Source organism: Canis lupus, chromosome 28 (assembly GCF_011100685.1).
Source record: "Canis lupus familiaris isolate Mischka breed German Shepherd chromosome 28, alternate assembly UU_Cfam_GSD_1.0, whole genome shotgun sequence".
In the NCBI taxonomy this organism is placed as follows: domain Eukaryota; kingdom Metazoa; phylum Chordata; class Mammalia; order Carnivora; family Canidae; genus Canis; species Canis lupus.
The window spans coordinates 11,732,717-11,759,485 of record NC_049249.1 but is presented as its reverse complement, the minus strand read 5'-3'; the positions used below and the strand labels follow the sequence as shown (position 1 = coordinate 11,759,485).

The 26,769-nt window shown below is 51.3% G+C and overlaps 1 protein-coding gene across 7 annotated transcripts; it reads left to right on the top strand.

The window, feature by feature from the left end:
- The first annotated feature begins 264 nt into the window (after positions 1 to 264).
- HPS1 (HPS1 biogenesis of lysosomal organelles complex 3 subunit 1) lies at positions 265 to 25,024 on the top strand. Of its 7 annotated transcripts, XM_038578484.1 has the most exons (22): positions 265 to 331; positions 932 to 1,108; positions 1,621 to 1,732; positions 3,561 to 3,677; positions 8,356 to 8,493; positions 8,708 to 8,850; positions 9,211 to 9,319; positions 11,644 to 11,804; positions 12,283 to 12,385; positions 12,942 to 13,040; positions 13,148 to 13,217; positions 15,292 to 15,347; positions 16,511 to 16,678; positions 16,774 to 16,953; positions 17,983 to 18,044; positions 18,519 to 18,653; positions 18,755 to 18,820; positions 19,859 to 20,003; positions 22,088 to 22,201; positions 22,751 to 22,889; positions 23,770 to 23,852; positions 24,296 to 24,432. In XM_038578484.1, the coding sequence occupies exons 4-21, from the start codon at positions 3,561 to 3,563 to the stop codon at positions 23,811 to 23,813; spliced, it is 2,049 nt and encodes a 682-aa protein (XP_038434412.1). In that variant the 5' UTR covers positions 265 to 331; positions 932 to 1,108; positions 1,621 to 1,732; the 3' UTR covers positions 23,814 to 23,852; positions 24,296 to 24,432. The 7 variants fall into 7 exon arrangements, 6 of the variants coding, with proteins under 6 accessions (XP_038434412.1, XP_038434409.1, XP_038434413.1 ...); XM_038578481.1 differs by lacking the exon at positions 22,751 to 22,889 and having other exon boundaries at positions 24,296 to 25,024; XM_038578482.1 differs by lacking the exons at positions 265 to 331; positions 22,751 to 22,889 and adding an exon at positions 559 to 581 and having other exon boundaries at positions 24,296 to 24,740.
- Positions 25,025 to 26,769: the final 1,745 nt, after the last annotated feature.

The window sequence follows — 26,769 nt, the reverse complement described above, 5'->3', positions numbered from 1 at the left end:
CAGGAAGTTCCAGCGTCGCGCTGCGGGGGCAACCGGGCCCTCGCGCGGGCGGTCTCCTCCCGGGGCGCGGGAACCCTCGCTCGGAAAGCCGGAGGGTGCGAAGGGGCGGGCGGGAGCCCGGCGGCCTGGGCTCCGATCCCAACTCGGGCCCTCTGAGAATGATTTCTTCTTTCTGGGCCGCCGGGGTTCAAGGCAGTGGGGCGCGGGCCGGGCTCGAACCCGCGGAACCGGCCTCCGCTCCCAGCCCCTCCCCCGGCGGGGCGGGGACGCGGGCGCTCACGTGACCACACCCGGAAGCGCGCCGCGGGCCCGCACGGCCGGGCGCGAGCAGGTACGGTCCCCGCCCTCCGTCCGCGCCGCCCCCCGCGGCCCCTCCGTGGGCGGCCGAGCTCCCCCGGGCGCCCCCGCGAGCCCCGCGGCCTCCCGGAGGCGGGCGCCGGCCCCGCCCGGCTGCACGTCGGCTGCACGTCGCCCGCCCGGCCGGGGGCCCGCCGCTGCTCTGGACCCTGAGCCTCCTCGGCCGCGGGGTTGGCGGGCGCCCCCCGCCGGGCCCTCCGCCCGGTCGCCGTGAGCTTCGTGGGGTGCGGGGCGGAGCGGCCTGACCCGGCGGCTGCGGGCGGGCGGGCGGGGGGCGCTGACGCGGGGCTGGGCCTTCCCAGCGGGCCCGGCGCCGCCTGCTTGGAGCGGGACGGAGGGGAGAGCGGGGAAGCGCAAAGGGACGCGGGCGAGGTGCGCTTGGCAGCGGCCTTTGGGAATCAAACAGTGGAGCCTGGCGTCCGCGGAAAAGCATCTCCCCTTTCCTGGGAACGGGCCACCAGGGCTGGTCCCGCGGGCGATACCAGGTCTCATGCTGCAAAAGATGCAGAGCCCCGAACTACCCTTTCTTGCCTCTTACTTGCGTACTACGTTTGGTTTCCTAATTGGGTTACAGCTTCCTGTGGTTCCTGCCTTGGATCCTCAAAATGTAAATGATTCTGGAGCCGGCGTGGTTCGCCCTGTTATTTGACAAAGGGCAGCTGGGAAGTAAGAACGGAAAATAAGCCCACTTCTACGTAAGAAAGCAGAGTTTGCTTCCCGCCTGGCTATTCTTCCACCGCAGCCCTAGGAGGTAGGGCAGGGGTTGGAGACTCCCAGGTCCAAGTGCCTCGGCCAAGCCGAAACTAGATCCGGGTGGGTCTCCCGCGCCTTTTGTTTGGGGTATTTCATGGTCCCAGGATTTCACCTCCTCCTCCCAGGAGGGCTTCCCTATGGGGCTGGGATGTGCAGCGCCGTTTCCAGTCTCTCCTAGCAAGATCCTTAGGGCAAGGTCGCTGACCACACCATGGTTCTGAGTGACCCACGGTAAAATGAGTGCCCGGAAGGAAACAGGAGGTGGAAATTAATGCTTGTGGGCCCCTGCTGTGTCCAAAGGACTGTGCTGGCCTGGTGTGTGTTGCGGGTTGCGGGTTGTGGGAAGGCAGGGTGGGTGGGATACAGGGCACCAGGCAGGCGCCTCCTGGCTGTGGGGTGTGTGTTCTAGAGAGACGTTTGACCACCGAGTCCTTCGCCAGCTTGTCCTCCCAGAGATGATCAGCAGTGAGATGAGAGGCTCAGCTTGCCCTCATGACCTCTCTGTTTTAGGCATTTGCAGGACCCTGGCTGCTGTGCCGCTCTCCATGAGCTGGTCATCGAATCTGTCTACTGCAGCCCTTTCTGAAACTGGCTGTCTGGAGGCTCTGCTGTTCATCTCAAGGTAGATGATCCTGCCTGGCCTGGGGGCAGAACCCAGGCATGCGCCACCCACTCCGGGGCTGTTCTGGGGGAATGAGTGGTACACGGGCAGGGCAAGAGGCAGGCAGTGGACTGAGCCTTCCCTGGCTCTGCAGAGCCCTGTCCTCCCCAACCCCTGCCGCAGCTCTGCCTCCTGATGTCACCTTGCCTATTTTCTCCTTCCCTGCATCCAGGCCCTCACCAAGACCTAGGACTCTAAGCTACATCTCTTAAATCGGCCCCTTCCTCTCCTGGCCTCCGCCAAGAAGTGGGCCCTAATTACCTCCCACCAGGATCCTTAACCTCACCCACCTGTGCCCAGCATGTCACTCCTCACACCCTTCCCAGCCTCCAGGGGGTGCTGCTGCTGACCACAGCCTCCATTCTGTAGCCCACCATTGCCCAGCACACACACTCCTTCCCCATCAGGCTGGCCCCTGTAGCCCCCCTCTCTTCCTCCCCGGCTTTGTCACACTCACCTGGGTGTCCCAGAGCCACCTCTTCCTGGTCCACCTGCCCTCAGCCAGCAACCTTGACTTCACACTCCGTTGTTCTCCCAGTCTCTGCCTTCTGTTTAGCAATTCCATGGGAATAGGCTGCATTCTTTTCCACTGTGAAGGAACCACCCTGAGGCTAGGTGCTATGAACTAATTAGAGTTGATAAACCAACTGGAGATTTGGGAGGAATTCACTAAGTGCCACTAAGTTGGCTGGACCTATCAGGTATCCTGAAGAGGATAACTGAAACTGAGACCTCAAGATACAATGATCCTATTGAAACTGGACATCCACTCAGGGGGGCAGAGCAGAGTTTTCTGGTCATCGTCACGTCTCAGCACACGTACAACGTGATCTCATCTGTGTGGCACACTGAGGGGCAGAAGATGTGAAGCCCCTGCCTGGGGTTTTCTCAGCTGCAAGTAGCTGGCCTGAGAACCCTGGCCTCCCCTGGCTTGGGCGGGCTGCCCCAGGAGTTGAGAGGATCAATGTTTTGCTGCACACCAGGAGTGAAAGGCACGGTGTGGGAAGCTCTGGATTAAGAGTCTCCCCATTGATGAATAATGAAACACATTTTGTATAATCAGGCATTAAAACATGTAGCACAGAAGGTGTGGGTGGTGGGGAAAGTGATTTGGGAGGGCCACGGTCCTGGTGGATGCAGCGGAGGAAGCCGCAGCTAAACAGATGTGAGTGAACTGTGGACAAGGTTAGGCAGCCTCTGTTTCCACCTAGAGCAGAAGGAGCTTGGGAGCAGAAGGAGCTCCGTCACAGTGAACCCACCACTGGGGGGGTGGGTTGGAACTTGTCTCCTGGAGCTGTCTTTTCCTCAAGGAGGAACACATTTCTGAAGTGCCCAGTGGGAGGTGCCTTGGCCTCCCTCCATTCTAGACCAGGTGCTGACCACCCTGAGCCACGCACGATACTCGCTGCCTCTCCTGTGCAGTTGATTCCATGTCCAGATCAGGAGCGGGGTCCTTCTGTCTATTTGGTGCAGGTAGGCCCATGAAGAGCCTGACACTCTGGTGAGAAGTACTGGAAGACGTGGAAGCAAGAGCCCCAGCCTTAGGCCCGGATTTAGATCCCAGTGGCTCTGCTACTCCAAGCTGTAATAAGTCTTGCACCAGGAAGTGGGAGTAACTCAAGATTCCTGCCTCCTCAGGGGCCTGGGAGGGTATGACAGAATAACAGCAGGAAGGCCCCTGTCGTGGTGCCTGGTGCCCAGTGAGGGCTCAGTAGGTGATTGCAGGGGCAGGCTGAGCTTATGGGTGAAGGGGCTGGGAGGTGACCTTGGCCTTGCTTCTTCTTGCCAGATGAAGTGCGTCTTGGTGGCCACAGAAGGTGCAGAGGTCCTCTTCTATTGGACAGATGAGGAGTTTGAGGCAAGTCTGCGGCTGAAGTTTGGGCAGTCGGAGAATGAGGACGAAGAGGTGAGTGCAGGGTAGGGAGGGAAGAGCACAGAACTAGCAGGAAGTGGGAGAATCTGCCCGCCCACCCCGAGGAACTGAGACGGTGGTGCCTGTGGCCCAGAGTCCTGCACACCCAGCTGCTCGTCCTCTGAGGTTGGCCCCTTGATGCTCTCAACTTAGTGACCTCACCCCTACTCCACCAGGGCTCATCAGGCTAAATGAGAGCAGGAGAAGGAGGTATAATTTTAATCACACAACAGGGACGTTTGGTGTTCCTAATTTCTTTACCTGAGAAGTTTAGCATAAGCTTAACACATCAATTTTTTAAACGGCTATGTACTGACATACTGTACACTGAACATTCTCAAAGGGTACAATTTGACACACACACCTGTGATTCTGTCACAGTCAATAAAATAAACATATTTTTGTCCCAAAACCTGTGACCCCTCCCTCACCTCCCCCAATCTGAGCAGCTACCAATCTGCTTTCTATCATAACAGAGGAGTTTGTATTTCTTAGGCTTTTATGTAAACGAAATCACACATTATATACACAAGGTTTGGGTTTGGTTTTGGTCTGGCTTCTTTCTCGCAGCATAATTTTGAGATTTATCCATGTTATAGCACGTATCAGTAGTTATTCCTTCTCGTTGCTGAGGGGAGGCAGTCTGTTGTGTAGGCACACCACTGTGTATCCGTGTACCTGTTGGTGGTAACTGTGTTCAGCGTTTGACTCTTCCGAATAAAGCAAGTGTGAACATTCACTCTCAGGTCTTTATGTGGACATCGCCTTTCACTTTTCTTGAATAAATACCTGGGGTAGAATGGCTGGATCGTGTAGGTATATGTTAAACTTTGTGAGAAACGGCCAGATTTTGCCAGAAGGGTTGTATCATATGATAGCCCGCTACTCGTGTATGAGAATTCCACTTCTTCCGTTCCCTCCCTAACACTTGGGCTGTGGTCTTTTTAATTTTAGCCGTTCTAACAGGTGTCTCTCGGAATCTCGTTGCCTTAATTTTCATGTCCTATTGGCTGATGATTTTGACATCATTTCACGAGCTTATTTGCCCTCTATCTTTTTTAATTGCAGTCAGTTCAAATTTCACCCATCTTTTTATTGGGTAGGTTATTTCTTATTGTTCTTCCTGAGTTTTGAGAGTGTTACATATGTAGTTTGGAGCAAGTCCTTTATTAGGTAAGTGTTTTGCGAATATTTTCTTCCAGTCTGTGTTTTATCTTCACATCCATTAACCTGTATTTTGTGAAAAGCGGAAGTTTTTCATTTTGATAACTCCTGTGAATCCATGTTTTGCTTTTAGGGAATCACACTTTTGGTGTCATATCTGAGAAATCTTTGCCCAACACAAGATCACAGAGTTTTCCCTGTATTGTCTTCTGGAAGTTTTATCTTTGTAGCTTTTATATTAGATCTAATGATCCATTTTGAATTTTTATTTATGATGTAAACTATGGATTAAAATTTATGTTTTGTATGTAGATGTCCAGGGTAGCTTTGAAATATTTCAGCTCAGAGATAGTTGTAATTTTCACTTGTAATTTCTATTCTACATTTTAAAGGAGTATTGTATTTTGGACATTTTTTCCAGATGAATTTTGGATTAAAAATTTTTGCAGGGAAAGCAGCAGAGAGAGTTCTCACATTTCTGCAGCAGCACAGACTGGTGGCCTGCCAGTCCCCTTCTCGCTCTGCTGGGCTTAATCACCAGCTGAGCCAGTTCCGCTTCAGCAGGTTAATCCACCTCAACATCACCAATATTCTTGTCACAGACTTTAGGAATAAAGATATCAGAGATCATGACATTTTAGTGGTTTTATTTAAGCTAAAAAACAAGTCTGTCTCTTAGGCTCTTTTATTTTTAGCAGTCAATACATACATTTTTAAAACATTATTTATTATAGAGAGAGAAAGTATGAGTGGGTAGAGGGAGACAGAAAGAATCTCAGACTCCCCAACTGAGTGTTGAGCTAGATGCGGGGCTTGATCCCAGGACCCTGAGATCACAACCTGAGCCAAAATCAAGAGTCTGATGCTTAACCAACTGAGCCACCCAGGCGCCCTGATACTTACAGTTTTTTAAAGAATTTTTACATATTTTCATTCTTAAACTATTTTAATTAGGTCAATTGAAGAAGCAAACTATCAGCAGACCTCTGTATCTCCAGAACCTGCCATAATATTGGCATAAAGTCACTTAATATATAGGTGAATGAATGAATAAAACAAAAGAAGCAAGTTATGTGATAGTGTTTATCTTCCACATTATTAAAAATCTTGTAAAGAAAAAAATTCCTGATTTTTCAGTTCCTAAATGACTAATGTAAAGAAAAAGAAAAAAATGCCTTCAAAATTTTATTTTTTATGTACCTAACTTTTCTTTTTTTTCTGAGTCTATAAATAACATGAATTAATTGTAGGAAATTTGGAAATACAGAGAAATCGTTTTTAAATGACCCATAATTCTAGTACCAGAGCCATTAGCTCTTCTACATATTTCCTTTGGGTCTTTATCTTTTATGCATAGTTGGGATCATACCACATTTACAGTTTTATTTCCTGTTTTTCCCACTTGCCATTATATCAAAACAGTATTCCTTTTTGTTAAATATTCTCAAAAGCATAAATCTTAATGGAAGCATTATATTCCAGTGTACAAATAAATGTATCATTTATCTGACCGTGTTTCCCATACTAGACGTGTATATTGCTTCTAGTTTGCTAAAACTATTGCTGTAGGGAACATTTATGCTTGAATTTGATCCCACATCCCATTATTTCCTTAGGATAATTTCCTATAAATAGAAACATTGATTCAAAAGCCATTCAGAGATAATGTACCACTTTATAATTCCAAGTAATAGTTATTCCTTTACACTCCATCTACGCCAAATATTTTCATCTTCCCTAGCCTTTTAAAAAAAATTCTTGCTACCTGCAGAAAAAGCAACTACTTTAAAAATGGAGCTGCTGTACACAATCTAGATTTTTTTAAGTGACTTTCTGTTAACCTAATTCATTCATGACAGCTCAAGAAAATTGTGGTGCATGAATAATTCAACAAATGTTTGCCTATGTGGAGGGATATTCATTCAACGCATGTTAATTGAGAACATACTGTGTACCAGCCTTCCGGGGGTGAATCAGTGAAATAGCAACAGGAGCCTGCTCTCGCAGAACTTAGGGCTGGGAAGGGATGATACACGGTGACCCAGGTGCCCATAAACACAGGAGAGAGGCCAGCAGAGCTGAGACCCAGGTGGGGCACAGGAACCACTGCTAAAGCTTGCCAAGCAGACCCCGGAGCAGCAGGACCCAGCTCGGTTGCCAGTCAGTTGCTGAGCACCGAGAAGGTTGGAAGGAAATTCGCACTACTGTGCTGCTGATGGAGTTCCTGTGGTAAATGCTGCCATTGCTCCAGCAGGCTGCCTGTTTTTCTTTTCAAGGCAGGGTCTTCCTCCTCTCCTTCCAGATTTCACAAGCTCAGGATTTGGCTTTCTCTGTATTTCAGTCAAGACTCCCAAGGTGACATGGGGAACGTCAGCTATCCCCTGTCTTCCCCTTGCAGTGAGGCAGGTTTGAGTGGCGACCATTCTGCTGGCTTTATGCCAGTTGTATTCCCAGATTTTTCAATAGATTTGTCCAGTTTCTCTTGGTTTTATTTGTTGTGTTCCTTATTTTGGGGGGCAGAGAGAACAGTTGGAAGAAGAGCTTGTACAAGGGAAGGTTGGCTTGTTAGGGAGATCAGGACAGTCCAGAAGCATAACAAGGAGGGATGGTCCCTCATACTCTCTCTGCCAGAAGGAATAACTAACAGCGTAGCATTGACTTTCTTAATGTTTTTTTTTTTCAATACTTTATTTTTTTATGCATTTTTTTTTAAATTTTTATTTATTTTATGATAGTCACAGAGAGGGGGGGTGGGCAGAGACACAGGCAGAGGGAGAAGCAGGCTCCATGCACCGGGAGCCCGATGTGGGATTCGATCCCGGGTCTCCAGGATCGTGCCCTGGGCCTAAGGCAGGCGCCAAACCGCTGCGCCACCCAGGGATCCCTTTTATGCATTTTTAAATACAGACCATTCACAACTTGTTTTTTAACATAGTATCAGAGAAATTTCCCATGTCATCAAAACACTCCAATATTTTAGATGGCTATATATCCTTCCATCATTTAGGTGAGCACTGGGTGCTGGGCATTTCTGTTTTTTACAGTTGCTTGCTGCTGTAAATTATACTGTAGTGAACATCATTGTGTGTGGGTCTTTGCCCTATCCCTGCTCATTTTTTTTAGGACATGTTCCCCCAAAGTAGACTTAACTCCAACAAAAAGCATGGACTTTGGGACACATAGAGAACTTCCTTAGAGTTCGTCTATTCTCCATTAAATGCCCCCCAGACATTCCAGTGTGGAGAGGTGACCTCAGTCCTTACTGTTTCTTTCTAGATTCAGAGATGGAAGGGCACAGAAATCTGGCTGAGCCTTCCCAGCCTTTTCTAACTGCCACCCATGGTGTAGGGGGCAGTGTCCTCTTGCCCTCTTCTCTGTCAGGACCGTGGTGCCTTCCAGGCAGGTCTAAAACTGTGAAGACCCTTGCTGGGGAGGCCTGGGTCCTGTCCATTCCTCTGTCGCTGGGGTCTGGCAGTCTGAGCAGCATTCTTTCCTTCCCATCCTGCAGCTTCCTGCCCTGGAGGACCAGCTCAGCACCCTCCTGGCTCCAGTCATCATCTCCTCCATGACTATGCTGGAGAAGCTCTCAGATACGTACACCTGCTTCTCCACAGAAAACGGCAGCTCTCTGTATGTTCTTCACCTGGTGAGTGTGTAGCCCAAGCCCATGTCCCTCTTCCCTATGCTCCATGGGCTGTCCACACACCTCTCCCTTACCTCAAATTTTAGACTCCTTTAGAAGGCAAAAGCCACGCCTTCCCTGAACCCCTGGGGCTCTAAGCCTCCCCTCGCCATCCCCGAGGATCAGGACCGGTGCAGGGTCCCTGGGGCTAGCTGACACCCACCCCCTCTGCTTACAGTTTGGAGAATGCCTGTTCATTGCCATTAATGGAGACCGCAGTGAGGGTGAGGGGGACCTGCGGCAGAAGCTGTGCGTGCTCAAGTACCTGTTTGAGGTCCACTTTGGGCTGGTCACCGTGGATGGCCAGCTCATCCGGAAGGAGTAAGTCCTCCTGTGGTCCCCTCTGAGTCCTATGCTAAGCACCTTCTTGAGGCCGTGCTATGTGTGCCTGGCCTCTCTGAAGCTGTTCACCTACTCCCTGTCCCTGGCTCCTTCCTGGGTCTTTCTACCTGGCTTCATATTGTAGGTCTTGGGGGGCAGGGGCAGCCGGAGAAGTGAAATGGTCTGTTCAAGCATCCCGCTCCACGTCCATTGTACAGCCTGGCCCTTCCGTGCTTGGCGGCCTCTGCCGCTCCTTTGCCCACGTCACAGGAGCTCGCCCAGCCCCAAAGAGAGCTATGCTCCTGTGGTTGAAGGTGGGGACAAGCAGCTTTCTCAGGGTCTTCTTTACTCTGCCCCCAGGCTGCGTCCCCCAGACCTGGAGCAACGTGTCCAAGTGTGGGAGCATTTCCAGAGCCTGCTGTGGACCTATGGCCGCCTGCGGGAGCAGGAGCAGTGCTTCGCTGTGGAGGTGACTGCAGGGTGTGGGAGTGCTCAGGCCCCAGGAGAGTCAGGTCGGAGGGCTCGGGAACTTTTGGGCCATGTTTTGACTCGCACATCCCTATTTGTGAGTGCCTTGTCATAGGCAGACCACCAAACTGTTGCATTTCAAAGGTTGCCCTTTGTGGCCACCCGGTGGGTTAGATGCTCTGCTGTGTTCCCTATGATAAAACAGTGAGATCCTAGGTAAAATAGGCTTTTTAGTGCAATTTTGGGCTCACAGTAAATTATAGAAATTCTGAAGATAACCCTCAATTCTGACCTCCCCGCCCCAAAATTATATTGAGCTGAAACTAGTGTGGAAAAGTAGGGAAAACTAAGCAACACTGAAGGCAAGATTGCCTGAGTGCAGATGGTGATAACACACCATTACAACATCTGGTTGTAACCAGAACACTAACTTTGGTCCTCAGCTGTGAGGGGAGCTGAGCCTGAGACTCCTTGCATCAAGCCCAGACCTACCACTCCCTGGCTCCCTGTGTAGACAAACACAGATTTTCTCCAGAGTGGTGGTTCTCACCCTTACTGTACATCCGAATCATCTAGTCTTGTTAGGTAAAGGTTGCCAGGCCTCACTTTTCTCATAGTAGGGTGGTATGAGGATCTTTTTTAAAAGATTTTATTTAAGAGAGAGCACAAGCCAGGGGAAGAGGGAGAAGCAGCCTCCCCACTGAAGAGGGAACCTGATGCGTGGCTCAAATCCCAGGACCCTGGGATCATGACCTGAGCCGAAGGCAGCAGCCCAACTGACTGAGCCACCCAGACACCCTAAAATTTGCATTTCTGACAACTTTGCTGGTGAAGCTGGTATGCTGGTCCAGGAACTGCACTTTGAATGCTACTGCTTTAGAGGACAGGTCCAGAGCAAATAAATATGAGCTCACAATTAACAGATGCACAAGGACATGAGCCACCACAAGTGAGAGGAAAATCAGTCAGCAATAGATTTAGATCCCAGGGAGCTTGATATACTGGAATTATTAGGTACAGAATATAAAATAACTTTGAAATATTTAAACATGTAAAAACTAGAGGAGAACTCATGTAGATATTTTAGAAATAAAAACATAATTGTTAAAAACCTCAAGGGATGGGTTAAATAGTAGATGAGACATAACTAGAAAGAGAATAAGTGAACTGGAAAATAGATCTGAAGGATTCATTTTCACGCCCCACTCACTCCTCTGATAAATGTATAGTACCTACTGTATGCTAAGAGGTGTGCCAGGCCCTGGGAACAGAGATGAGTAAAGACACAATCCATGCCCTTGAGAGGAAATCAGCCATACAAATACACCTGAAAATACAATAAAGCATCCTGGGCGCTGCCACATTGGGTTTCCCATCCACATCTACAATGGCACAAAGGATGGCATGGTCAGCTCTTTCTGAGACATCTGGAAAAGCTTCTTGTAAGAGATGGCCTAATGCAGTTAGAATAAAATCCAGAACCTACCAGGCCCTGTATAATAAGCTGCTGCTGCAGGACTCACCCCACCCTCATCTCATGTCCCTCAGCCCTTGCTCATTGTGTACTGGCCACCCAGGACTTCTTTGCATTTCAGGAGTACTTGACATTAATTCTGTCCAGTTCGGATATTTAGCTACATTTGGCTATTGAACATTTGAAATATAGTTTGTCCAAATTGAGTTACATCGTCCATGTAGAATATATACTGGATTTTGATGACTTAGTACAGAAAAGGAGTGTCAAACATTCCATTGATAATGCTTTTATAATATATGTTAAGGTGATAAGATTTTAGATATATTGAGTAAATAAATTATTAAAATTAACTTCACCTATTTCTTTTTACTTTTTAAATGTAGTTATTAGCAAATTTTAAGTTATGCATAGGGCTTGCCTTATATATCAGTTGGAAAGCACTGCTCCAAACTCTCTTCCCATCTCAGGGCCTTTGCATATGCTCTTTTCTCGGCCTGCAGCATTCTCCCCCTCCACTCTCTCTGACAGGATTTCCTGTTCTTTAGATATCAGTTTAGAGGTCACTTCCTCAAGGACATTTTCCTTGGACACCCTACCCAAGCAGGCGCTGTTCCGTACCAGGTGTTTCCTACACAGCACTTATTAGAGTTGGCAGCTTTTTGCATATTGTCTGTCTCACCCAGTAAAGTCTAGTGACCAGATCATAAGCCCCAGGAAGGCTGCCCTTCCCAAGTGACTGGCAAATAGCATCCATTCAGCATGAACCAAGCGAATATACCCAGCACCCACCCAGGACCTGGCACAGGGGAGGGTGGCAGGTGACCTGGCTTCCTTTCCCTGCCCGCCAGGCTGTGGAGCGGCTGATTCACCCACAGCTCTGTGAGCTGTGCATAGAAGCCCTGGAGCGGCACGTCATCCAGGCAGTCAACTCCAGCCCCGAGAGGGCCGGCGAGGAGGCCCTGCACGCCTTCCTGCTCGTGCACTCCAAGCTGCTGGCCTTCTACTCCAGGTGAGCTCTGGTCCTGGCAGGCGGGGTGGCCCAGACTCCTACCCCTTATTCCCTCTGCCTGGAAAGCACCACCTCCCCAGCCAAGAAGACCTTCGGGACCCATCTCTTCCCTATGATGCTCTGCTGTGTTCCCTATGATAAAGAGTTAAGCAACTTACTTAACTCTTCAGTTCTTGACACTCTCTGCTCATTCTCTTCTCTGAATTAGGTCTTCCTGGAACACTGCCTCCAAATCTGAATCTTAGAACTTCCCCACTGGTCCCCAGTGCTTTCACATTGGTCCAGATTTTTTTTTTCTTTCACACGCCAAGTTTTATTTTAAAAATTAATGAACTAGTTAATTTTATTTGTACCTTGCCTTTCTCCAAGAAGGATGAAGCTAGCCGACACGTTCATAAATTCCGAGAGCAGGGGCGATGCTCCAGATTCCCTCAGCCTGCCTACCCTGGGTGCTGACAGCTGTACATTCTCTCTGCAGCCACAATGCCAGCCCCCTGCGCCCAGCCGACCTCCTCGCCCTCATTCTCCTGGTCCAGGATCTCTACCCCAGTGAGAGCACAGTGGACGATGATGACCCTCAGGTCTGGGGCCGGCTCCATGGGCAGCTCTGAAACCCAGTCTGGCAGGTTGCTGGGGAGGCTGTATTTCTGCATCACAGTTCTGGGCATGTGGTTGGCCTAGACTTCCCGTTGTTTTCAGGTGTAACAGATTCTAGAATGCATGAGATTTAATCAGTGAAAAGTACAGATTTTCAGAGTACTTACCTCTCTAAGCCTTGATTCCCTTATCTGTGCAATGGGATAAAGGTTGTTTGGAGGAGTAAAGGGCACAGTTTAACTAGGGCACAACCAATGCCTGGGGTGCTTGTAGGTGCTAGCCACTACCATTGCCAACATTGGCCCCATTATTGGTGGTGGTTTGGTTGCCAGTGTGTTGGAATTTGGGGAATTTTGGTGGTTCTTGAGAAAGACTAGGCCACCTGGAATGGAAACATCTGTGGAAAGTGAGGATGCCCATCCAGGGCTGCATGGTGGCAGTGGGAGGCACAGGGGTTATAGGGCTCCTCCGTGGGGAGAAGGGATGGAATGGAGGAGCCATTCAGAGGAGCTCTAACTGGGTCTCCCTTGCCCATGGCAGCCTTCTCCACGGAAGCCCCGGTCCAGCCAGAGCATCCCTGTGCAGCAGACCTGGAGCCCTGGTTCCACAGCCCAGCCCAGGAGGAGTTCCGGAACAACTGTGTGTGCTCTGTGCCCACCATGTGGAGGGGAGAGGAGCCCAAGGTTGAGCCCATTAGGAGAGGCTCTCCCGGCCCTCAGCTCAAGGTGCCCTCTTCTCCCTCCTAGGAGACTGACAGCTTCTCCCTCCCTGAGGAGTACTTCACACCAGCTCCTTCTCCTGGGGAGCAGAGTTCAGGTGAGGCCTGGGCAGGAACAGGAGGAGGCCCAGGCACAGACACCCAGATTCCTAGAGCACAGGATGCCGCCTGCAGGTCCCCTTCTGCCCACCCTGCCAGCTCCAGTGTGAATGAAAGTGCAGCCACTCAAATGAGACCTAAAGCTGTGTAACAAGCTGATTTCATTTAAAAATTCATCTCCCCTAGGTGTATTCTCTGTTTTTTGGGGGGTAATCAATGAGAAACTAAAATTAAGTAATAATAGTTTGTTTTCAAGTATATAATGACTTTCAAGTATAATTGAATACAAATATTCAATTTATATACCTGTTTTTCCAGATTATGTGGGTGAGTGAACAATAAAAAGAGATACAAAATATTCAAAATGTTGCTAACAAAACAATAGATAAGATTGCCGAGAAAAAAGCCAAAATCTGTCCTGTTGTAGCCTCTTTGAAGTTCTTGGGAAGAAGGAATGATTGTATCGTTTGTGTGACCTAATAGAAGAAGGCCAGGGTTTCGGAAGACATTTCTCAGGGACTGAGTTTTGTTTTTAGTTTAGGTTTTTTTTTTTAAGATTTTTAAAATTTGTTCATTCATGAGAGACAGAAAGAGGGGAAGAGACACAGGCAGATAGAGAAGCAGGTTCCCTGCGGGGAGCCCGATGCAGGACTCAATCCCAGGACCCCAGGACCACAACCTGAGCCAAAAGCAAATGCTCAACCACTAAGCCACCCAGGCACCCTCTGGGGACTAAGTTTTGAAATGAATTTGCTCTGTGGTGTCCTTAAACCACTGGTTCTCAACCCTGGCTGCACATTAGAATCACCCAGGCCACTTCAGCCAAACCGGTTAAGCTGTAGCCCGAGGGCTGGGACCCAGATGTGAATACTTCTAGAAACTTGCCCCGTGTGGCTTGTGAGCCTCAGAGTAGGAACCAGCACTGCACAGATGTAGGTTAGATAGTGGTTCTCAGCCTTGCCAGCCCTCCCCCATGTTCTCACCTAGGGATCTTTAAAAACCACTGAAGCTGGGCTTGCCTGTGCCAGAGATTCAAACTTAATTGGTCTGGGACGTGGCCTAGCTTCCAGATTTTTAAAAGCTCTCATGTGCAGCCACAGTTGAAAACCAGCAGGTTAGATGTTCTTAACTTTAAGTCTTTGGATGGGCTACCAGGAACCTGGAACCAGGGACCTCTGAGATTGTGCACCAACTCCTGTGGGCTTGCACATCTCTCCAGGGCTGGGTTCTGTAGCTACCCTCGAGTCTGTAAGCTCTCCAGGAGCCCAGAACACATCAAAAAACACCACTCTGGGGTGATCACCAAGGCTCCTTTTTCTTCTTACTACTCCCTTCCCTCATTCATCACAGTCCTCCTCCTGGCCTCTTTCTCCATGGTTAGTTTTTATGCCTCCGAGCTGTAAATAATGCCATTTCAGTGCCTGGAACTCACCGCTTACAAAAGGCTTGAAGTTGTACTCATTCATTTGTAAATCAGGTGTTCAAAACGTAGAAACAGGCTTCCCAAGAGAAATATGATTATAAATGGTAGTTATTTGCAATGAAATATAAGGGAGAAGAGTATTATTACAAACATGTAATATTTCAAATACGTAGTGGGTTCAGTAAGCTTTTGTGAGCTCTGCTGGGAAAAGAGATGTGCTCAATTCTGGGCATAGTAGGTGCTCAGTAAAAGTTTGCTGATTGAATAAGTGTGCTGCCTCTTGGGGAAGAGGCCCTGTGGTAGACAGGGAGAAACCTGATGGAGTGAGAGGGTGGAATCAAGGAGGGGGCTCAGGGGGCTGAGGAGAACATGCCTCACCTCCCCCCTGCCATCCTCAGGAGCCTGCACCCAACAGCGGGCCCTGGGGGGAGCAACTCTTCCCCAGGCCGCTTTAGCTATGAGACTGTACAGTGCACCCTGCACTGCTGGCCTGGGGTCAGATGAGATGAGCAGGGCAGTACTGCTCCAGCCCCCACTTGGTGCCCTTGTACCTGCCAGGTCCTCTGCCCCTCCCCCCCCATTCTGACATGCCACTGGGCTGTTACTCACGTTTTCATTATCTATGTTACCTTATTTTTTGTGTCCTGTAGGTAGCACCGTCTGGCTGGATGAAGGCACCCCCCCAACTGATGCTCCTCAGGTCCAGGTGAGTTTCTCCCAGGAAAGGGAAGGCCCCCTGAGCACAGGGGGCTCTGAGGTGTCTCCTCCCCAGGACTCTGCACGAGGCTGGCCCTCCTCCTGTCACCTCAGGGCTGGTCAGCATGAGGACAGAGCTCATGCCAGGGGCCAGGGCCAGGCAGGTGGTGGACGAAGGGTGGCCTCATCTCCTGAGAGATCTCACCCTCCTCACTATTGTTGGGACTAAACATCCACTTTGATTTTTAATGATTTTTTCAAATGAGGAAATAAACATATTTGCTGTAGAAAAACTGGGAAGTATAAAAGTATGGAAAAGGAATAAAAATAATGCTCAGTCCTTCCCTCAGATGTACTATTAAGATCTTTGGGTGTTTCCTTCTGGTCTTCCCTCTGATTTTATATACATATAGGTACATATACGTGTGTGTGTGTGTGTGTGTGTGTGTACTGACACATATGGTGTATATATTTTTCCTTTTACCAAATTTGAATCCTAACGTACTTCATTACATTTCCTTAAGCATTTTTCCATTTATTCTGCACTGACTTTAAGAGTCCATCACATGCCTCTAATACTGATTTAGCAAATCTGCATAGCAACTAGTACATTGTTGCCAGCTTTTGGCTGTTACAACTAAGACTGTGACACCTCCCGGATGGACAAGGTCTTGGGGCATCTCTGGTGATTGAATTCTCTACTTTTTCCCACTAAAGCCTTTCTTATTTACTAAGGCTGGAGTCTTGCTCATTTAGTCCTTCTACACCTCAGTTTTCCCCATGGGACCTGCTGTCCGGATGCTGTGAGGTTGTGTAGAATGACCCTGTTATTGGAATGCTTTGGTCTCAGTGAAGGCCTGGGAGGGAGCTTCCCCCAGCCCTGACCTTTCCTGCCCCTTTATCCTCTTTTCTACCACCTTCCCCAGTTCTGTTCTCCGTGGGCCCTGCTTGCCATCCAGTCCTGACTCCAGGTGGAAGGGCTCAAGAGATGAGACGAACAGCAGGGCCATCACAACAGCGCAGGGATTTAAGAACTGGATTTTCTTGGAGCTAAAGTGTCTACCCCCTTGGTTCACAGGGAGACCATGAATGGGCAACCGTGGGTGGGCACATGAGGCAGAGGCCCAGCAGCTCCCCCACCCCAGCCCTCCCAGCGGCAGCTCTTCTCCACAGATCACTGAAGACAGCCTCCAGACACTGGTCCCTCACTCCCCAGTCGCTTCCCGCCCCAGAAGGATTTTCCTGGATGCCAACGTGAAAGAGAACCACTGCCCCATGGTGCCCCACACTGTGTACTGCCTGCCCCTGTGGCCAGGCATCAACATGGTGCTCCTGACCAAGGTGGGAGCAACCCCCATCAACCTCAGCCATGCCCCAGCCCTGACACCTTCCCACAAGGTACCCCTGTTCTTCCTGCCCTGTACTTCTTCCCCTAGGGCCCCAGCACCCCCCTGGCCCTTGTTCTATACCAGCTGCTGGAGGGGTTTTCTCTCCTGGAGAAGAAGCTGAAGGAGGGGCAGGAGGCCGGGAACACCCTGCGCTCCCACCCCCTCATGGGGGACCTGCGTCAGAGGATGGACAAGTTTGTCAAGAATCGTGGGGGGCAAGAGATTCAGGTAAGATCTGATTTCCGAATATGCCAGCCTCCAGGAGAGGAGGCAGGGCCGGGTGGAGGGGGGGTCTGTTCTGTCCATGCTAGGTGAGGGGCCGAAGCTCTGGTTCCTGCTGCTGCCCCACCGTAGGCCTGTGACCCTCATCATGAAATGATAACAGAAACTCAGTATTTTCAGAGCATTTTGGTGGGAGTTTGGCAGGATATGAATTCTAATTCCTGTATTTTATGTGAGGAAACCAGGGCTCAGATTACTCAGTGAGGGCCAGCGGCCGGGGCCCGGCACCCCTCACAGTCTGGCAGCTCACACACAAGTGCAGGACACAGCCAACACCCCACCTCAGGGGCCCAGAGTCCAGGTCAGAGATGAAGCCTGGTGAGGCATAAACAGTAGAAACACATAGTCTCTGGGGAGCCTGGAAGGAGTTTGGGAGGGGTAGATCACCCAGGGGAAGCAGCTGGTCGTGTTTGGGTCTGTCTGAGGACCCAGGATTCACTGTGGCTGCCATACATGTGCATCTGAAAATGAGGAGAAGGATTGGAGGAGACTGAGCAAGTGAGTGAAGCTCAGACTCAGACCTAGATGCTGCTCTGAGGAGTGCTCCCAGCGTCTCATGGTGCGCCAGGCCACCACAGTGAACACTGGGGGTAGAATGCAAGGTCCCCCTTTAAGGAGCTTGCCAGGGCCCCACCTTAGCACCCCAGTGCCTACCCCATGGCCGCACCTCTTTGGGATGTCCCTCTGACAGCATTAGTCCAGCAAGGCAGTGAGCCCAGTGCTTGCTGCATGGAAACTGCTCTTGAAAGGGATGCCTGCTGAGTGAAGAGAATGGTGGGTATGGTGAGATGCAGGGAACTGGGGGGGGTACCCCAGAAAGCTGCCAGAAAGCCAGCTTTCGACTGTGTGTTGAGCCTAAATATTGAAGCAGTCGGAGGGTGTGGGTCCCCTCTTAGAGCCCAACGTCACAAGGGGCTCCCCTGGACGTCACCGTGGGGCCATCGTCAGGAAGCCACCCTGTCCCTCATCCTACAGAGCACCTGGCTGGAGTTCAAGAGCAAGGCTTTCTCCAGAAGCGAACCTGGATCGTCCTGGGAGTGAGTGGTCAGCTCTGAGGATGGGGAGAGTCATCTGGACAGAGGGGCAGTTTCCTCCAGGCCAAGAGGGAGAGGAGGATGCTCAGGAAGGAGGGGCTTCCCAGAGAGAGGAGTCCATCCGGGCCGCAGATGCTGGAGGGAGACTGGGAGGTAGAAGGGCTGCAGGTGGAGCAGAGGCCAAGTTCCCACCCAGCTTCAGCCCTGAAGGGTACACCTCCCCTCATTTCTGCATAAACCATGGGATGGGGTGAGATTCCAGGAGCTTCGACCACATTGGGGGAAACCAGTGGGGGGACGGGCTCCTTCCTGTCCCTCTGAGGACAAGGGTGTGCTTCAGCAGCTGCGTCTGTCACTGGTCTGGAACAGGGGCGCCCATGGGATGAGTGCGGCCCTGAGTGTGTGTCCTCCGCTCGCATGCGGATGGCCCACCCTCCGGGCCCTTCCTGCGGTCATGCTCCCCTCTCTGGGCACCAGGCTGCTCCAGGCGTGTGCGAAGGTGAAGCGGCAGCTTTGTGCCATCTACCGGCTCAGCTTCCTGACCACGGCTCCCGGCCGGGGGGGCCCGCACCTGCCCCAGCAGCTGCAGCACCAGGTCCAGGCCACCATGCAGTAAGTGCGGGTGGGGCCCTGGGGAGCTAGAGTGGCGGGGGGGGGGGGGCACCGCGGGGGTGGGCACCGCACCACAGCCTGCCTCCCCGCTTCCTCGGCAGAGAAAAGCTGATGGACTGGAGGGAATTCTTGTTGGTGAAGAGTAGGAGGAACGTCACCATGGTGTCATATCCTCACGCCGAGCCCCTCACACCCCCTCACCTGCCTGCTCGGTAGGACTTCTGGGAAAGGGCGGGTGTACTCCACTGCCTCAGCTCCTTTACTCCAAAGGAGAATAGGAAATATCGTCATGGGTGGCTTGTCTGTAGGAAGGCTCCAAGACGGAAATTTCACAAATCCCTGCTGTCTCATGGTTACATCATAAAAGCTTTGGCAATTGTTGATGTTGACGTCCAGCCAGCAAAGTGGTAGCAGGTGTTCCAGGACGGACAGGGGTCCTGGGGTCAGGTAGGTAGGCAGGCCATGCCCTCCTTAGAAGTTACAGTACGCAGTGGAACACGAAGGCTCTGAGAAGGCCTGCACCAAATATGCTTATCCCTGTTTAAAAAACCTTGTCCAAGACCTATTTGGCCCTTTTATTATGGAATACTAGGTTTATCAAATACTGATTTCTCCTAGAACTTCACATAAAGCAGCTTTTCCTATAGTAAGACCTCAGAATGCATGTGAAAGGGATGACAGAGGCCCTCTTCAGCCACCAGCCACCACCCTGCCATGTTTGTTGGCTCTTCCCTGTCTAGTAGGAACCATCCAGCTTCACAAGGTGAAGTGTGGAGACATGAATAAAACCACGCCGAGGGGTGTGGGTTAGGCAGTCAGCCAGGCTCATGCATTAGCTAGGTAGCTCTGCTCTACGCCAGCCTCACCGTGTATGTGATTTCAACTCCTCCCTCATGAAAATGATAAAGTATGAGCATACACTATTCCTGTTGGGTCGAGAATCCCCGGGTTAGATGGGCTAGTGTTAAGGGATCCGCTGTATGTGCATCGTAGCATTTCACAGGGTTGGAGGGTTCAGAGGTGAAATGCTCCCGGAAGACAGGGATCCTTGGTGGGGGCTGACATGGCAGCTGTGGGGAGAAGGGGGTATATGGCAGGCCTGGCCTCTGGACTCTGCTGCTGAGCCATGCCGGAAGCCTAGGTGGAGGCTGGAGTAGCACCCTCCCTGGTCCCTGGCTTTTTGAGCACCTTAACTCAATCTTCACCTACCTAGAAGACTTCCCAGGCTTGGTGCATTTTATCTACGTGGACCGTACGACTGGCCAGATGGTGGCCCCTTCCCTCAGCAGCAGTAAGAGGATTTCATCAGAGTTGGGCAGGGGCCCTCTGGCCGCCTTCGTCAGAACCAAGGTAACCATCACCTGGCCCGGGTACCCTTTACCCCCTCTCCCCCGTCAGATGAGGCCTGCCAGCCTGACCCCTGTCCAGGAGGCTGATGCCTCCCAGCCTTGGGACCTCTGTGAAGCCTGGAGCACACCTGCCTTAACCCTTACTGTACTCTTCTGTCAGCGTCTGCACCCAGCTGGCCCACAGGCTCCTAAGGATAGCAGCTGGTCCTCTCTCTCTAGGGTCCTGGCACCCAGGGCCACACGGGGCCTTCCTGGGTATATTCTAATGTACCTGAATGAGCTCGTCTGGGCGGTAAGGTCAGAGGGAGAACTAGCCAGGACCTAACGTTGTGCCTGACATAAATAAGTCCCAGGAAGTATTTGTTGAATTAACTCAAATGGAAAGAAGAGACCCCAGGTCAATCAGTTTGAATATAGGATTTAACACCACGTGGTTTGTACTAAAGAATCATTGTCTGAGGGTTCTTGTATTCTCTTTAATGGACTCATGGCAAACTAGTATGTGCATGTTTATATATTAGTATGTGTCGTAGGTGGTATAGCATAGACTTAGATTTGTCTCGATAAAGTATACACTAATGGTTAAAATCAAGAGAGTGACAGAAGGCAGTCCAGCCCTGTCTTTTCCTGGCCATGTGGCCTGGGGCTGTACTTAGTCTGAGTGGCCATGTGCTTATCTGTAAAGGAGGCTAGTGATACCATTGACGTTCTCGAGTGGCAATGATTACAGACACCTCAGATGCCATTTGTTAAATACTTAGCATGATATGTGGCACAAAGATAGACGGAATTCATGTAGCATTCCCTGGTATCAGCCTCTCCAGCCATCTTTCTGGAGGTTGTTGGGGTTCTCTGACTGCATTTCCTTGCATTTTTCTGTGTAGTTTGTTGCCGTTGGTCATTATCACAGATCATTCCGTAGATGCAGTTGTGTTTACCCACTTTTTCACTCTCTATCTGATGCATTTCCTCATGTCATTAATTCTTTATAAACAGGATTCTTAACAAGTCCACAATAGTCCATCATGTGGATGTAACATAATTTCCTTAGCCATTTCCCCAATGTTGAACAGTTAGATTGTTTCCAGGCTCTCGGGGTCATAAATAATTCTGCAGGACACACCTTTGTGCATCCATCTTTGTCCTCGTCTCTGATTATTTTCTCAATATGGATTCCCAGAAATGGAATTACTAAGTCAAATGGGAGGAATGTTTTTAAGGTTATTGATACATGTTGTCAAATTGCTTTCTTGAAAATACAGCAAATCCATGTATTTGTTTGCAGATGTAATTAGACATTATGCTGTAGTCAGGCTTGCCGTGAATCATGCATGCCTTCCCCTGAGCTTTTCCAGCCCCAGGAAATGGAGGAGTCAGGCTGTCTCTGCCTGTCCTCCCTCGGGCAGGTCACAGGCAGCATCAGAAAGTCCTTGGATTAGGCCAGAGACTATCACCCAGGGGATATAAGGCACATTGTCCCTTGGTTACTGTGTTTGTGTTGGACCTCTTGGTGAGCCCTAGTTGGGACTTTACCCCTGGAGCAGAGGACAGGCCTGGCTCAGGGTACTCTGTGTGTCCAAACACTTGACAGCACCTCCCTGGCATAGAACCTATGGCAGAGACACCTGGCCCTGGAGGGGACTGGGTGAGTGGGTGGCCCTGGACAGCAGGAGGGGTTTCCAGGTGACCACACACTTACCTCCCTTTGTGTTAACTAATGGTGTCCTTGGCTATTTTCTGGGCTGAATGATAAGTTTACTAATTTATGGCTTCTGTGCATAGTAAAAGTCACTTGAGGTGTTTCTACGTATATTTTATTGTCATGGTAATGGTGGAGGGTAGTCCGCCCACCCATCCAATAATGATTTCTTTTTGAGCTCCCACTTCTGATCCAGGCCATGCCCCGGCACTAAGAAAACGGGTGAGCAGAAGCAGCCCCTGGCCTTTCCAGGAGCTCCTCCTCTGGGCGCTGTTCTTCCAGAGGCGAGAGCCTGAGCCCGGGACCTGCTGTGGGGAGAGGGCCGAACCCCGCAGGCCCTGGTGAGGCCCAGGAAGGCCACGAGCACTCTCTCTCCCCGCCCCCAGGTCTGGTCTCTGATCCGGCTGGCACGCAGATACCTGCAGAAGGGCTACACCACGCTGCTGTTCCGGGAGGGGGACTTCTGCTTCTCCTACTTCCTGTGGTTCGAGAACGAGATGGTGGGTATGGCCAGGTCCTGGAGCAGGACAGTCCCGAAGTGCTTTCCTGTCTGCTCGCTCCGAGGTCCCTCCCTTCTGCGCTGTGTTCAGTCTTCTGTCTCTTCACCTCTTCTCGTCCCTGGCGGAGCTGACAGGGAAGCGTGGCCATTGGGCCCCAGACATCAGAGGTCCCACTGTCGTGTCTGCTTTGTGACTCTTCCAGCAGCTCTCTGAAAACTCGTGCTGTCATCCAAGGCAGCGCCCAGGTCACCCACGAGCAGATGGACACAGGCCCCATGAGAAAGGCCGCTCGTGTGTGCTTCCATGTCATCATCCGCACTTAGGGAGCATGGCACGCTGTCGTTCCCATTGTAGAGGCAGATAAACTGATGTTCAAAGCAGTTAGGCAGCCTTCCAAGGTGAAGATGACAGTATGGCCTCCTGGCCCGGTTCTTGTCTCTAGACCTCATACTACAGTGTAAGCATAGGTCGTGGGAGCTCACTGGCTGTTTCTCTCTCTCCCTCTCTTCCTTTTCCTGTTTCTCTGTTTTCTCCTCACTTGTCACTAAGTCAGTGTTCCGGCTCTCTGCGTTGCTTCTGCCCCTCAAGTTCCTGCCGGCGCCCACCAGGCCCTGCCCTCTCCTGCTCCTGGCAGCAACCCGCCTTCACTCTGCCCTGAGGGCGATAGCCAGCATCTTCCAGAGTGCAGGTGCTTACGGGCTCTCTCCCAGCCTCCCAGCCTGTGCCGTGGTTAGGGCGGGTATCACTGGCCCCATTGTATAGATAGAAACACTGATGCCTTGACATCAGATGCCTTGGCCATGGCCACTGGGGTCATAAATGATGAGGCCAGACCCCAGGCTCAGGTCTCCTGGCCTGCAGGCTCCCGTCTGCACTCCATGCCCAGGATGTGTGTACAACCTTTACCTGAGCTTCTGGGTGGTGACAGGGCCTTGTGTGCGTGACTGGCCCTGATGGAGTGATAGACCAATGGAGGGCTGTGGGGGCAGAGCCAGCTGTGAAGGCTGGCACCTGTGCTGTCTTGGGCAGCCACTCAGCACACTGAGTGCACCTCCTTGTCTGCAGGACGGGCCCCAGAGTGCCCATGAGAGTGTGGAGAGGAACCCACATGACTGAGCCCGAAACAGGGGACTGCCCTGCAAATCTTAATTCCATTCTCCTCCTTTTTGTACCCTGGGTATTTCAATGGCTTTCAAAGCAAAGACTTGGGCCTTTTGACAATGCCTAGCCCTTGGAGACCCTGCATGAAACCTCCCAGAGTCACCCTCCCGGCAGCCCTCCCGAGCTTGTACTTGTCACTGGTCTAGGTCCGTGCACTGATAGATGTGAGCTACCACATGTGTACCAGGCAGGACACGCAGAACTTTATATGCGTCACCTCCAGTGTTCACTGGGAGCTTACTGTTATTCCCACTTCAGAGATGAGAGAACGAAGTAAAAAGAGGTTCAAGCAGCGAGCATTCACCAGGCGGGGCTGAGCCAGGCTTGAACTTGGTGTCTGACTCCTGCTCGTATTCTTTCCACCATACCATCACCTCCCCATTTAAGACTGTCTTCCTCTTCCTCAGGGGTACAAACTCCAGATAATAGAGGTGCCTGTCCTCTCAGATGACTCGGCCTCCATCGGCGTGCTGGGAGGAGACTACTACAGGTGACCCTGATGCACAAGGCTGCTGGGAACAGTGGGTGCCCAGCTAAGTGCCTGTCCCCCATAGGGGAGCAGCTCCTCCTTTGGGAATGCCTCCCAAGAAGCCCTCAGTGGAAGCTCCTTCCTGCCCAGCCCCGTGTTCAGTGAGAGAGGGGTGCGTGGGGAACACACCTGGGTTTCTGCCCATCTCTGGTTGCCTCACTCTTGGCAGCATCTGTCAGTATGTGTGGTGGGGCCCTCAGGCTTCCCTGCTGGCTCTGTGGCATCCCTCAGCCTGGACACTGCCAGACTCCATGTGGAGTGGGAGCCCAGAGGGGTGGACCATTCAGCCCAGGGCTGAGCCTCGTGCAGTTAGGTCCACAAGGGGTGGGAGGGCTTTGCTGGCCAGGTGCTGGGCTGCTCTGACTGCGTTCCTGAATCCTGCCCCGCCCCCCCTCTTTTTCCAGGAAGCTCCTTCGCTACTATAGCAAGGGCCACCCCGCTGAGGCTGTCAAGTGCCACGAGCTGCTGGCCCTCCACCTGTCTGTCATCCCCACGGATGTGCTAGTGCAGCAGGCCAGCGAGCTGGCCCGGCGCCTGTGGGAGACCTCCCGTATCCCCTTGCTCTAGGCCAGGGCGCACTGCCCTGGTGCAGTCTGTGCCCAGCCCTGGTACCCATGCATAGCTCCCCACCTAGGAATAGGACAACCCTCCTCCCAGGTCTCTTAAAGAAATCACCTAGACTGGTCTCCCTTTCAGGTACCAAACCCCCAAATCCTTCTCTTTGGGGAAGGAGGGAGGCCAAGGTGGAGTTCCCTGGGTCTCCACAAAACAATGGTGGCTGTGAGGTTAGAACGGATTCAGCTGCTTTCAGAGCTGCCTCTCCATTTATCACCGGGAGACAGGAAGTCCCCAGTGCCTGCAGGTGCCTGAAGATACCTCCTTTATGCTTCTCCTAGAGTGGAGAAAGAGCGCCCTCAGGAACACATTCCTCTCCCCAAATGAAAGGTGCTGCCTTGGCTGGGTGGGAATTCCATCTGTGCCACTTTCTCTCTGCAGTCTGGGCAGGTTTCCTACACTCCAAACCTGTTTGCCCACGTTTAGAGGGATGGCACCCACCTCTTAGGGTGGTTGTGAGGACTGCCCGACACACAGCAAGTGCTAAATAAAGGCTGGTTGTGGTTATTGTTGTTCAAGCCAAACGTGCCTGGGCTCTAGGGCCCTTTGTGGTGCCTGGAAGTCCTGGCCCCTTCAGACCCTGCTCTGTCTTGACTCCTGCCCCAGCTCCACCTCAGAGATTCCTGTCACTTAGTCGTAGGGATCCAAGGCATGGGTTTGTTTGTTTGTTTGTTTTGTTTTTAATTTTATTTTTTTAATTTTTTATATGTATATTTTTATTGGATTTCGAATTTGCCAACATATAATATAAAACCCAGTGCTCATCCCGTCAAGTGCCCACCTCAGTGCCTGTCACCCAGTCACCCCATCTTCCCTGCCCTCCTCCCCTTCCACTACCCCTTGTTTCCCAGAGTTAGGAGTCTCTCATGTTTTGTCACCCTCTCTAATTTTTCCCACTCATTTTCTCTCCTTTCCGCTTATAATCCCTTTCTTAAACTCCCTGTATAAGTGAACCCATGAGTTTTTAAAAACTTCTCAGCTGGTTCCCATGTGCCCTGGGTTGAAAACCACTGCCCAAGGGGTACAGCCCCTCTCTTGTAACCTAGAAGCTCCCACCCCAGGACAAGAGAGCATCAAGCCTACCCGAGAGAAGTGCCGTGGCAGAAGGAGGCACCCAAGCAGTGTTTCTGACTTGCTGAGAGCGGCCAGGCCTTTGTGTCTTCAGCCTTGAGCCAAAATTCACTCAAAGACTCTTCTGTTAAGGAAACAGCTGGTGGGGGCAAAGAAGAGGCAAAGGTACTGAAAGAGCTAGAACACACCCCACGCTAACATCCTCAGGTGGCAGTGAGGAACAGTGTCCCCTGGGGTGACTGGGACTGCATTCCTCCTCGATATCTTGACTTCACAAATGGAAATTTAAAACATCAATTGTGTAAAACACAGAAGAGCAGAAAGGGGGAAAAGTAAGGTCTAGAAGCCCTCTGCTGCTTAGGGTACCCACTCCTGTCACCTAATATTTTCCCTTAATTTGTAGCAGCAGCATGATGTGACAGGTCTAGTTGAGCCAATCCCCTGAATTTTTCAATATTGTGGCACGGGTGAACATCCTGCATCAGATTCCAGCATAGATTCACACAGCGTGAACCTGGCGTGGGGAGGGGTGTCTCAGTCGTGAGTAGAAAGCTCTTCAGAAGGCGCTCCTGCTCAGATGCGCCTTCTCTGCATACTCTCCCTATGTTAAGATGCATTTCTAACAGCAGGTTTCTAGAACATGGACAGATGTCACAGCAGTACAGAAACTCAACTCGTGGGTGCTTTTTTCCCTACAACAGAAGGAATGGCCTGCAAGCTAATGGGCAGAGAACAAAGGAGCTCCTAATTCATCATAGGCCAAAGAATAGCAAGAATGTGTGAGCCCAAGATATTCGCAGATGTGATCTTTACTCCTCGAGGATTCTGGGGAAGTGGGAAAGGTGCCAAGAGACAGATGAGGGATGTCCAAGCCTTCAAAAGAAAAAGGCAAACCCCAAGCCCTTGCAGGCTCCCTGCAGTGGCCTGCTGAGTGCAAGGTGCTTCGGTGTCTGAGAGAGCACTCGCTCACCAGGGGCCGCGGCGACACGTGTGGCCATCCCCGTAGTTTCGCTGAGGCCCTGGTCAGTCACGGCGACCCTAGGGGTGTCGGTCGAGCCGCTCACTGTCCTGCAGGCAGAGGGATGGGGAGCTAGAGCAGCTTCTGGAGGTGTCGCTTCGGGAATCACCCCCAGCACAGCTTGGACACTAAGCTCCTTAGGACAGTGCCTGGGAGGGAACCCCACCGACACAC